This window comes from Hipposideros armiger, unplaced genomic scaffold, assembly GCF_001890085.2.
Source record: "Hipposideros armiger isolate ML-2016 unplaced genomic scaffold, ASM189008v1 scaffold_34, whole genome shotgun sequence".
NCBI classification, from domain to species: Eukaryota; Metazoa; Chordata; class Mammalia; order Chiroptera; family Hipposideridae; genus Hipposideros; species Hipposideros armiger.
In genome coordinates, this window is record NW_017731384.1 from 1044687 (window position 1) to 1057468 (window position 12782).

The following is a 12782-nucleotide window of genomic DNA, read 5'->3' on the forward strand; positions in this document are numbered from 1 at the left end:
TTTTTTTAGCTGAGCCATCCTGCCACTTGTTGGCAGCTCAGTGGCAGTTCAGCTTGGGCCGTGAATCAAACTGGCAACCCTGTTGTTCAGAGCTCACACTCTTGAGCGAGCTGTTAACCAACTGAGCCACTCGGCTGGCCCCAACACTGCCTTTTTTGAAAGGACTAGAAATGAAGCAAAATTCCAGATGCTAGAGTACAATTGGGTCTTAGCAGAATTAAAAAGTAAAGGTAAATGACCCCTTGTGATACTTGTGTTTCGTATTTTGCATTTCTTGTGGTTCTGAAATTTATTTTGTTTGCTACTGTTAGTACTGCATGGTAAAATAGCTATGGTAAAATTCAGCTATATGAATCATTTGGGTTGTGCCAATTTTACATTAGCACCAGAGAAACATGATAAACCAAGAACTCTTTAGTGCATCTGGATATAGAATTCTTCGAGGGCTGGATTCTTTGCTGAGACTTCTTATTCCTCAATTCTAAATGATATAATAAACCATGGGCTGCCACAAACAAAAGTCTTTAGTGATGGCTAATGTGTTTTTTTTTAATTAGAGGTTAGTTTGATTACTAAATAACTTTTTTCTATTTCTAGAGTTACAGGAGGTTGTCTTAGCTCTTGATTTACTCGAAGGTGACATGATAGCTGGGAAGAACTTGGAAGGCTTTCTAAGAAATATTGGGATTAAGTCACCTAAAGAAAAGGTAGAGGACATTCTTCAATCAGATTTTATTTCTGGTAAGCATTTAAATATTACTATCAGTTTTGTTTTGTTTTGTTTTGTGTTTGGTAAGAATACCTACAAAGAAAGTGTATGAGTTCTTTGTTCAAGTAAATTGTGATTCCTTTGTTGAGAAAATATCTGTAGATATTTTGCTTATGTTGCTATAAACATTATCTTTGAAAAGGAGCCTTTCTTCTTTTAATTTCCTCTTTTGCAGTTATGAGAATACTTTAAACAGGCAGTTAAAAATTTTGTGGGGAGTGGGATTGTTGGAATCCTTTTTCCTCAGATATGTATTGATTCAGTGACTGTAGAATAGTTTGAGTATGCAGGTCGTATGAACAGAAATCCTAGCTTTGCTACTTTGGGCAGAGTGAGGTTACTGGATCTTATCATTTCCTTAGTATTTTAGTTCCCTGACAGGTAGAATCAGAACTAGCATATCTACACTCTTGTGGGGTTATTGCAAGGCATAATGAATGAAAATTAATCCAAAGTATCTTGTAAATAAAGTGTTCAAGAAATATATAAAGTTGTATACTGATTTTGATTTTGATATTAGCTTTTTAATATTACCTTGTCCAGGAATTGTTATCTGTCACTTCTCTCTGTTTTCCCTCCAGAAGACAACATGGTAAATGTTAAAAACTGTCTGAAGGCCTTGAGGGACACCCAGAAGTTTTCCAATTGTATTGGTAAGAACTTTATGATAAAATTGTTAAAAGGCAACAACACAGAACTCATTCAAAAGTCATCTAGTCAAATACTGTATTTGGTGCTTAAATCTTCTTTGTAGCATCTGTGCCAAATGTTTGTTTCATTTATATTTGAACACTTCCAGTTATATAAAACTTTACTTTTTTCATTTAAGAATTGTGCATTTCTTTTGGTTTATCCAGCAGTCCCTGGTTCATTAATGTTGTTATTTTCTAAATATTTCCAGTTGTGTTTTGATTTTTTTTTGATGTAAGAGTTAAGAGAAAACTTTAAATTTCAAAGCAATTTGAATTTTTCCCCATCTTTGTTGTTTATTTCTATTTTATTGTAGTTTTACTTTATTTTATTGTAGTCAGAGAATGAGGCCTGTAGTAGAGGATTTGATAGATCCCTACTTCACTAAATATTGAGTTTCTACAATTTTTATATATTTATTTAAAAATAGAATTAGTGGGTTCAAGGACAGGGTAATATCCTTTTATTTCACTGTTTGTCTTGGAAATCTTTATGACTTTTTTTCTTTTAAAGATTTTTATTGGGGAATTGGGGAATGGGAACAGTGCTGGGGAATTGGGGGAAGGTGGACAGACAAGTTGCTGTCCTTTTGTTATTCAGTCTAGTTGTGGAGGACGTTGCTTCACTGGCCCAAGATGGCACCATCATTGCGCTCTTCCTGGGCAAGGCAGATCAGTCGCCGGCTTCTGGACAGCCTCTCACAGTGGCTGCTAAACTCAAATTTGTGTTTTATATGTGCATATTATCAAGTTGGAAACCATTGATGCATATTTTATGTTAATTTACTATAAAACTTAATATAACAAGATGTGTATTTACAAATATAATTTTGATCATTTGACATATAATTTTTAAATGTAATGAGTAAATAAGCTGAAATTCCATGATAAAAAAAAAATTTATCCAAGGGTTTTCTAGCTTTTTTTTTAAGTGAAAGACTCTTTGATAAATACAAGTTATTGTTGAATAATTAAATTAAAGCATTTGTCTCTATAACACACTATATACGTATTGAGCTGCTGTCTGCCCTATTTACAAAGAATTTACCTGATTTATCTATACTCTTTCTGGGATGAAATCAGATGGATTTACCCATATTTAGAAAGCCATTCCTGCCTTTAAATTTAGCTTCAGATAAAAAGTAAAATCAGATTTGCCTCCCAGGGACCAATTAGTAATGTCTGAAGACAGTTTTTGTTGTCAAAACTGAGGGAAGAGGATTGCTGGCATCTAGTGAGTAGAGGCAAGGGATGTTACTAAACATCTGACAATGTAAGGACAGTGTTTCTGCCCCAAATAATTATCTGGCCCCCAATGTTAATTGTGCTGCAGTTGAGAAATCCTGTTTTAGAGTTATCTTATAAAACTGCCCAAACCTACTATTTTGAGAGTATTTCTAAATAGGTTAGTTGTTTTGTTCATCAACCAATTTTAAAAATTAAGGTAAATTTAACAACTTTCTTCTAACTTCCCTTTGCTTCAAGTTAATATCTGGACTAGTTGGGAGTTATTCTAAACTGTTCTTTAACTGCAGTATGGTCCATCGATGCAAATGAACAGATTTTATTTCTATCATTTGTCCTTCAAATAGATCTCTGTACCGGTTTGCATTTCTGTTGGAAGCGTGTGGGATGAATGGGTATAACTGCGACCTGTCCTTAGGGAAAGCTTCAGGATTAGATGGACGATAGATAGGCGGGTTAGCAGAGATAGGGAAGGACAATTCAGACAACTGATTAAAACTTTTATTGAATATATGAGCTTGGGGATTAACCTGCCCTCTTAGGGAGAAAAGAAACATCTGTGACATTAGAAACTGCCACATTTAAGGAGGATGACAAATCCATGAAACAGTCTAAGAAGTGAGAGGGACATGAAGAGGGAATAATATTCTGGAAGCCAGGGCAAGATTTTTGAGAAGAAGGGAATAGTCGTCAATGATAAATGTTACTGAGAGATGAAGCATTTAATCTATCCATTGGTTTCCTTTCAAACTGGATGAGATCAGGGTGCTCTTCCTTATCACGTAATATCTCTCTCTCTAAACTTGCAGATTTTAGGAAAGAGGCTTCATCTTCAAATTTGAAATTACCAACAGCAGATGGTAAGAACTTTATAAGAGAAAACAGTCCCTATAAAAAGAATTGTTTTTTAGGATCTTTGCCAAGTGCCAACGGATTGCCGGTCCTTCCGCCCACTCCAGCCAGAGTGATATTTTTTTCTAAAATAGTAATCTGATCATGTTGCCTCCCCCTATTTATAACTCTTTAAACATTCCCATTGTCGTTAGTATAAAGATCAGAATCCTATATGCCCCACCTCTCGAGCATAATTTTGCGCCATTGTTCTTGCTTTCTGTCCTTCAACTACATTGGCTTTCTTTCAATTCCTTAAATACTCTCTTCTCCTCCCACAGAAAGGCTTTTGCATATCATATTCCCTGTAATATTTTTCCCTGACCCTCTTTGCCTGGTTAACATTTATTCATCTTTCAGAGGACGGTTAGGTTCCTCAGGGAAGCCTATCATCATCTGCTAGTCTAGGTCAGTTTCCTTTGTTATAGGCTCTTATTAAACCATGTCTCTTTCATAGCACTTATTTCATATTAGAAATATCCATTCATGTTTTTTATTATTTGATTAATGTCTCTTTCTCCCACTTGCCTGGAAGCATCACTGGGCCAAGGACCATGTCTCCACTTTGTTCACCATCATCTTTCCAGATCCTAGCAAAATTCTGGCTCTCAGCAGGCTCTTAGTAATAACTAATATTAATAGTTAATACTTATATTTTCTGTGCTAGGCACTGTTCCAAATCTTTTATGTTTTTAACTCATATAATTGTATATATTTATGAAATGAACAAATCACTGGATAAATGTCCTCATTATTTCTTTAGCCTCATCTCTCATCAGTTCTGCATTTGTACTTATTCTGTAGCCATACTGCATATTATAATTTAAGTTGGCTCCGTTTGCTTTGGGCTCCAAGTCTTAGCATATGTTGTTTCCTTTGTACATATTTCCTGTTAGACAAACTTACTTTTTTTTCCCCCTCAAACTCAGCTCAAATGTCACCCCCCGCCCCATAAGATTTCCCAGAGTTTATCGCTCCTGAAATCTAGATTAGGTGAAGCTTTGCAGTGCTTCCATGGCCTCTTGTGCATGTTTTTCTCATAGTACCAACTATATAATGTATTATAATTTTGTTTACAGACATGACAGATGTAGTCTGTGACTTCGAGGAAATTACAGGAAACTCTTTGATGACAGGGATGAAGTTTTCATTGTTGGTCTCAGTAGATATAAAATAAATGTTAGTAGAATGGATATAGGTCTAAGATAGTATTATGGTATTCTTTCCAAGTAACCTCCATAAAGGTTAGATCTGCTGGTGTAATGCAGCAATTTTCATACCATGAAAACATATATGACAACTCCATTGTGGGGTTGAGGGAGAAACTGAGTTGAAAATAGTATTGATGAAATATTAAAACACCCAGTAATGATTATGTTTTATATTTTAAATTGGTCTGGTATCAGCACGACTCCCCATTTGGTTGTATGGATTGTGCCTTACACAAAGGTTCCAGGTTGAGAGAGTACACATGGAGACTGAAATACAGTCTATATTCCACTGTGCTCACCAACCTTTGAACCAGTGCTAGATATCGGCTGCCCAGAAGAAGGTGTGCCTTCTTCTTTGTAATTGATACATAACGAGGGGGCACCTTTTTCCAATTCACACAAAAGCACAATATGGACTAGCAGTGGCCTGGGGATCAAAAATTCAACCTCAAATTTTAGCCGCTATTTGTTTATCTTATCAGCTGATAGAAATTTTTAGACCTATATGTAGAGGACATAGCTATTATTTAAGAAAGGCTTACAGCTCATTCAACATTTAATGGATGAATGGATTCATAAAACCCACAATATTTACTTTGCCATGAAATTTTTTTATTTCAAATGCTGCGTGAAGTAAGTGGGTTATCAGTTATAAATAGAAAATATTTTGCTTTTTTTGTTTAGAGATTTGGGTTAGAATGAATTTTTTGTGAGTGTTTGCCTATAGTGGACTTTGGACAAATTATTTTGAATTTTTTTCAAACAGTAATATCTTGTATAGATTTACTTTTTTAGGGATTAAAGAAGCTGCTCATATCTTGTCACCTGTTGATAATGACAAAACTGGTACACCTAACGTGGAGCATGCTCTTAGAAGTTGGAATGTTAATTTAACTGAGGAGGACTTCCATGAGGCCCTCAAATGTTGTGACATCAATGATGAGCAATTTTTTGGCTTGAGATTCTTTTCATTTTCCCCTATATATGTGAAACAACCTTAGAGCGTATATATGAGTATATGTTCTCCTGTTTCATAGGTTGCCTTTTCATTTTGTTGTTTGTCTCTTTTGCTGTGCATAAGCTTTTAAGTTTGATGTAGTCCCACTTGTTGATTTTTGCTTTTGTTGCTTGTACTTTTGGTATCATATTAAAAAAAACCATTGCCATGGGGCCGGCCGAGTGGCGCGTTGGTTAGGAGTTGGCTTGGGACACCAGCTCTGAGCAGCAGGGCCGCCAGTTCAGATCCCACATATGAGGGCCAGTGACGCTGCACCCTCTACAGCTAAGATGGTGAACAACAGCTCGACCTTGAGCTGGGCTGCCTTGAGTCGCTGGCGATGGCATAGACTGCAGTGAAGTTGCAGTGGGCTGCCCTGAGCAACCGTGTGTGGCCAGCAGTCAGTGTGAGTGGCCAGCAGCCGGTGTGAGCTGCGAAGAGCCACCATGAGCGGCTGTCCAGAAGCCAGCAACCAATCTGCCTCACCCAGGAAGAGCACAATGATAATACCAACATGGGACAGTGAAGCAACGTCCTCCACAACTAGACTGAAGAACAAAAGGACAGCAACTTGTCTGTTCCCCTTCCCCTGATTCCCCAGCACTGTTCCCAGCCCCCAATTCCCTAGTAAAGTCTTTAAAAAAAAAAAAAGACCATTGCCAAGACCAATGTCAAGGAGCTTCTTTCCTATGTTTTCTTCTAGTCATTTTATGGATCAAATCTTATGTTTGAGTCTTTAATTCATTTCAAGTTAATTGTGAGTGGTATAAGTTAGAGGTTCAATTTAATTTTTCTGCCTGTGGTTATCCAGTTTCCCCAGCACCGTTTATTGAAGAGACTTCTTTCCCCATTGAGTGTTCTTGGCTTTGTCTTAAGTATTATTTAACCATATATATGGGGGTTTATTTCTGGACTCTTTCTTTTCTTCTGTTGGTCTATGTGTCTGCTTTTATGCCAATGCTGTACTGTTTTAATTACTATAGCTTTATAGTATAGTTTGAAATCCGGAAGTGTCATGCTTCTTTGTTATTTTTTCTCAAGATTGCTTTGGTTATTCAGTGTCTTCTGTGGTTCCATACACATTTTAAGATTTTTAAAATTTTTCTTTGTGAAATGCCATAGAAAGTTTGATAGGAATTGCATTAGATCTATAGATGCTTTGGTTAGTATGGACATTTTGATAATATTAATTCTTTTGATCCATGAGCACAGGATATTGTTCCATTTGTTTGTGTCTTGTTCAATTTCTTTCATCAAAGTCCTGTAGTTTTCATTGTACATATCCTTCACTTTCTTGGCTTTACTTCCTTTTTCCTCTTACTTTTCCTTCCTTTCATTCCTTTGCAGTTTTGACATAATGCTTGAGGCTTCTAAGCCTTCTTGAATTTGTGGCTTAAGATCTTCAGTTTCAGAAAATTCTTAACCATTATTTCTTTAAATATTTCCTGCCCCTGTCTCTCTTCTCTCCTTCTGGGACTCCAGTTACATAAACGTTATATTTTCTCACTGTTTCTCACTCTCTCTTCTGTATTTTTCATCCTTTTGCTTCTTCATGCTCATTTTGTGTTTTCTTCTGACCAATTTCCCAGTCCACCAGTTCTCTTGCTGTGATTATTCTGCTGATAAATCCATTCACTGAATACTTAATTATGGTTAATACATTTTTCAGAACTAGACTATTTGATTTTTTTAAAATGGTTTTTACCTCCTTGCTGAAATTCTCAATCTTGTCATTTATCTCTTTGAACATAGCAAGCATAATTATTTTGAAGTTTAATTCTAATACTTTTCCCCCAATATCTAGAAACCCTGTGTGTCTGTTACTAGTTTCTTCCTGGCACTTGGGGCCTAATAATCCATCAAATTTCAGGGATTAGGATAATTCAAAGGTGAATTGCAGTTCCTGCAATGCCTGTTTAATTTGGGTTAACCATTCTCCAGCCTCAAGTGAGAGAGATTTACCACAGCTCTCTCCTCTTCATGGATTCTGGATTCTAATTCTTGTCCCTCTAGCCATGCAAGGCTTTCAAAAGTGCTGCACATCCTGTTAGACTCCCAGCAGCATCTTATGTGATTGTTAAGTGCACCCAGCTGAAAAGTAGCCTCATGTGTTCTGCTGTCTGACTTACTCTAGGTCCTATCCATGTTAGCTCTTTGATGCTATGAATCTTATGTGGTTTTTTTGGGCCAGCTTTCTATAAGTTATCTTCAGTGAGAAGGTTGATTCAAATTACCTGAATTCCCTGGTGAGTTTTTGTCTAGTGGTTCTAGTAATTGCAGAGAGAGATTTATTAAAATCTTCTATGTAGTCTCTGTTTTTTTTGTCCTTGTAGTTCTACCAATTATTTCTTTGTTTCTTTTTCAATAGATTTTTTTAAATTGAGGTATAACTTACATACACTGAGATTCAATTCTTACATGTACAACTTAATACATACACAAGAATGTTCATAACAGTTTTCATAATAGTTACTCAGGATAATTCAAACCTGGTACAACTCAAATTCCATCCATGAACAGTAGAATGGATAAATTGTGATAGTCATATAATGGTATATAATGTGATAAAGAATGAACTACTACAATCAGAAGGTTACAAATGAAACTCAGATATAAAGTTGAGTGAAAGCAACCAGACACAAAAAGAACATACAGTATTATTTTATTCATATGATGGGAAATAACTGGCAGAATTAATCTATGATGATAGAGATCAGAATAGAAAATGAAATAGATAAGTTACAACTCTGAGAAAATATTCACAATTCTCACAACTCACAAAGGACTAGTATTAAGAATAAAAAATTCCAACCAATCCGTAAGAACACAAACAGCCCAAAAGAAAAATGAGCAAGAGAGTCAAACAGGTATTTCATAGAAGAGACACATGTGGCTCATTATCAGATAAGGAGGCATCTGACATTATTCTCGATGATTTTAGGAATGTATATACAGGTACAATAAGATCACATTTAAAAAGATAGCAAAGGCATGGTGTACGCTGGACTCGTGATAAAGGGATGGAGAAGGCAGAGGGATGGGTTTGTAAGGGGAACCCTCTGGTTAGATGCTGATTATTTCGAAGACCTAGCTTTTGTTTTCGGCTTAAGTTTGCTGGCATTTATTATAAAATTGTTTGAATTAACCAAACAAATAAAAGTGGGCCATGTGTGGACTAGTAATGTTTCAGGAACCAAGGATATTATTTATTCTAATTCTGTGCATGTAATTTCTAATAATAAGTTAAATCTGTTCCATTGTTCTAATTTTCCTTGTTTTCAGGGATTTCATTTATATACATATCAGAGCTTCTTTGTCACTTAATCTATCACTTTTGTTCTGAACGTTTTTTGGGTTTTTTTTGGCATAGGTTTTCTCTTCCTCCTTTTCTCCCCTTCCTCCTTTTTCTTTTGGCTTTCATTTCTGTTCTCTGTGTTACTACAGTTTAGTCATATCCATTCTACCTTGAGGACTTTTATTTAAGCCTATATTTGGAGCTGACTTTGTGTTTCTCTGCAGTCTGTTTCCTGAGTTCAGTCAGCTCTCATTTCAAATCTTCCTTTGTCCATTTCTACTCTGATTTGTTGGAAGAGTTCAAGGTATTGGGTGGCTTATACAGTTTAAGAGTGCCCTCTTCAGTTTTTACATTGAAGTACGTTTACTTTAATAAATGGAACCTTTTGGGGGGATGAGTCTTCTAACATTTTAATGCCATTTAGTAGGGACTTCGTCTTTAACTGCTTCCTTCTTTTCCTTCCCTACCGAACCCCATGCAGTGCTGTTCCCTATCCAGGTGCCACCTTCGGTCCTATGGATTTCCAAGCCCCCTTTTTTTAGTTTCCCAGAGGTTATAGCTCTGATCCATCAGACTCTGAACTGTTCTCAGCAATTCCCCATTCAAGGTGGGACTCTTTCCTTGTGGGTAAACTCTAGTTGATATTATCTGTGTTCTGCCTTAAAAGGACCCTTCCTCATTCTTTCTTCTGTGAAATGGTCACCTGATTTCCCACTTTGGTGTGGGCTCTGCAGCCAACTGTATAGGTCCTAGATTTTTATTTCTTGACTTACATGTAAATTAAAGTTCACAATATTCTGCCTCTTAGTTAAGCTGTAGGCATGGGCTATGGGTTATTTTATTTGCTTTACTTGTTATTTTGTATGGGTTTTTAGAGGCCATGTAGAGAGAGTAAATTTAAGTGGCTACCATTATCCTAAAGAAGTGTTTCTTAACCTTTTTTCTGTTTATTATCATTTCCTTAAGGAGCCTTTTTAGACAGCTTTTGTTACTTATCACCCCTACACACACACACACACACACACACACACACACACACACACTCTATGTGAAACGATGTGTTAACTAACCTATAGTGTAATCATTTCACAGTATATACATATATCAAATCATACACTGTACACCTTAAACTTATATAATGTTATATGTCAATTATATCTCAATAGACCTAGGTGGGGAAGCAACAGTAACACCTGATAGTTGAAAATAATAGTATATGTTTATGAATTTTTTAGTAGTTTAGAATTTTTCCATTTTTCTCCCTTTCCTTTCAAGGTTTTCCAGGAGGGAAGGTTAATGTAAATAACCTGGATACTGTTTTAAAAGCCATGAAAGTCAAGCTTATGGAAAAGGAACTTGATCTAATAAAGAATCCTCTGAGTGGTGAGCATTATGGAAAACCCTGTTATTTTAAACAGAGATTGAGCTTGCAGATTTAATGATGACTGTTTCAAAGGTTTAAATTATTTGTTGCCCAAAAGACATTTGATTAGCTTTCAGAAGAACTCAGGGGAAAAAAATGGCTCTTTGTTTTTGTTCCTTTAAAACTTGTTCTCTATTTCTTTATATATCTTGGGGTGGGACTGGGGTGCTAGTGAGACAGGAAGAGATTATTGTTGCCTGGTTTTACAAAATTAGGATCTGCAACGTGTTTTTCTCACTGACATCACTCTAGGGTACAACCCAATTCATTCAGCCATTCCTCATTTGTCTGTTCATGGATATTGAGATGCTTCCTTTTTTGGTCACTGTAACAAAGAGATTACAGAATAATATGTATATTATTATTAATTTTTTTTAAAGATGTATACTTTTATAAACATAAGAGAAGCCTGGAAGGACATATACAAAACTGTTAGTAATGGTGAGGTGTGGTAATGACTTTGAGGAGAAATAAAAGGAGGGACCATTTACTTTTTCTTTATATACTTACGTATTTTTAAAATTTGTTATACAAAGTACGTTTTTAAATCTTTTTTTTTTAATCTACTTTGTTTTTAGTTTAAGGTGGATATAAATGATGTGTTAACTGAGAAGACTTTGGTTTGGTTCTTATCTACCATTTAGATTCAGGGAATCACTAAACTGACCACTTACACAATTAGTTCCTAGCTAACATTACTCACTGCTTTACACTAGTATCTATCTGCCCATTGCATTAATACTTGGCAACATAAATAGCAATCCTTACGAAGATTGAGAAAAGATGCATAATTTCAAGAAGGAAGTGAAAGTAAAGTTTAAGAATTACTCAGATCACGCAAAGCCACTTACAAATGTGGACCTGGCAGTTAGACCATGTAATAATTGAAGAAGAAAAATTCTACATGAATAATAACATGGTAGGTCATTCAAAATAGAATGATTTGGATTTCAAAGGATTTAAAGGAGCCCTTGGAAAAAAATCAATCATTTTTGCAAAAGTTATTTTTATGTGTCTTGTTTCAAAGTTCAAAAGGATGTTGTAGTGTGCAATAATCCAATTTTCTCAGAAAACCACACCACAACACACTTAAAAGTCAGCATCAATTCATTGCTTGTTCTAAGAATTGTGAAATAGTGACAATTATAACCTGAATTTTCTCAAATATTAGATAAACTTATTTTCATAATTTGCATTTTTCTTTAATAAAATCCTTTGAATCATTTTTATTCATTATTTACTATTAAATCTTAGTCCTAATTTTAAGTGGATTTATTTTCCCTGTCATCTTCTAATAATAATAAATCTTCGATAAAGACCTCCCATCCTATGTATCTTTTTTGAGTCTATGGTAATAATATTACCCTAATTACTTTGTATTACAACCCATGAGAAAGTTGATCTGAAAACACTGATGGATATAATAGAAGACGTTAAAGGTGAGGAAAAAGTTACCAAATACATATAATTCTGATGTTTGACACATTTTATATTGTTTCTGTTACTTTTTATTCCTTTTTAAATTATGCTTTAGAAAAAATGATTGTGCTTTGATTGCCTAGACTTTGAGATTGGCTTATCAATGTTTTAACAAAACATGGTGCTACTTTTGTTAGGCTCTATAATCTTTTCCATATTAATCTATAAGTTTTTCCATGTTAATCTAAGGTGTTTACTGAAAATATATGTCAGTACAATAAAAAGAAACTAAAGTTTTATTACCCGATGGTAATCTCCCACAATAGAAAATAATGAAAATCCATTACCATGTATTGTGCTATTATATTTTTGTCTATTATTACAAAGGTTAAAGAAATAAGCACTTTAATTTTCTACCATAACTATAGTCAAACAGCACTCATTTGACTTTCTTATGCATTTAGTAGGTGGGCTAATAGTTAAACAGTAATAGATTTCATTATTATTTAGAATAATTAGTTCTTTAAAATCTCACATGTTACTGTTTCTATCCTTTTGAAGGAGAGGAAGTTGATATCAATGATGTGGAAACAGTTCTAGGAAACATGGGGATAGAGCTCACAGAAAAAGAACTCTCAGAACTGGTGAATAATCTGCCAGTTGATAGTGAGTATTTCAAATAAAAATACAGTTGACTAGGGAAGCTTATTGTTCAATTGTGAAAACCTCTAAAATTATCTCTATCTTACTGTTTGTCAAAAATAATGTAATGATCCATGTTACATAATTCTAAATGATCCTATTATATCTTAAAATACTATCTGTGCCATTTAATTTTTAGTT

At 34.9% G+C, this 12782-nt stretch overlaps 1 protein-coding gene and 1 long non-coding RNA gene across 2 annotated transcripts in view; one reads left to right on the top strand and one right to left on the bottom strand.

Moving 5' to 3' along the window:
* Window positions 1-12782, bottom strand: part of LOC109380325 (uncharacterized) — an 87418-nt gene that overhangs the window by 51851 nt on the left and 22785 nt on the right. The window lies entirely within an intron of this gene.
* EFCAB3 (EF-hand calcium binding domain 3) overlaps window positions 1-12782 on the top strand; it is a 112764-nt gene that overhangs the window by 51720 nt on the left and 48262 nt on the right. The window contains exons 13-16 of the mRNA XM_019637785.1: window positions 598-741; window positions 1351-1422; window positions 10373-10480; window positions 12501-12605. Coding sequence (XP_019493330.1) covers window positions 598-741; window positions 1351-1422; window positions 10373-10480; window positions 12501-12605 — 429 coding nt within the window. The remainder of the gene's footprint in view (window positions 1-597; window positions 742-1350; window positions 1423-10372; window positions 10481-12500; window positions 12606-12782) is intronic.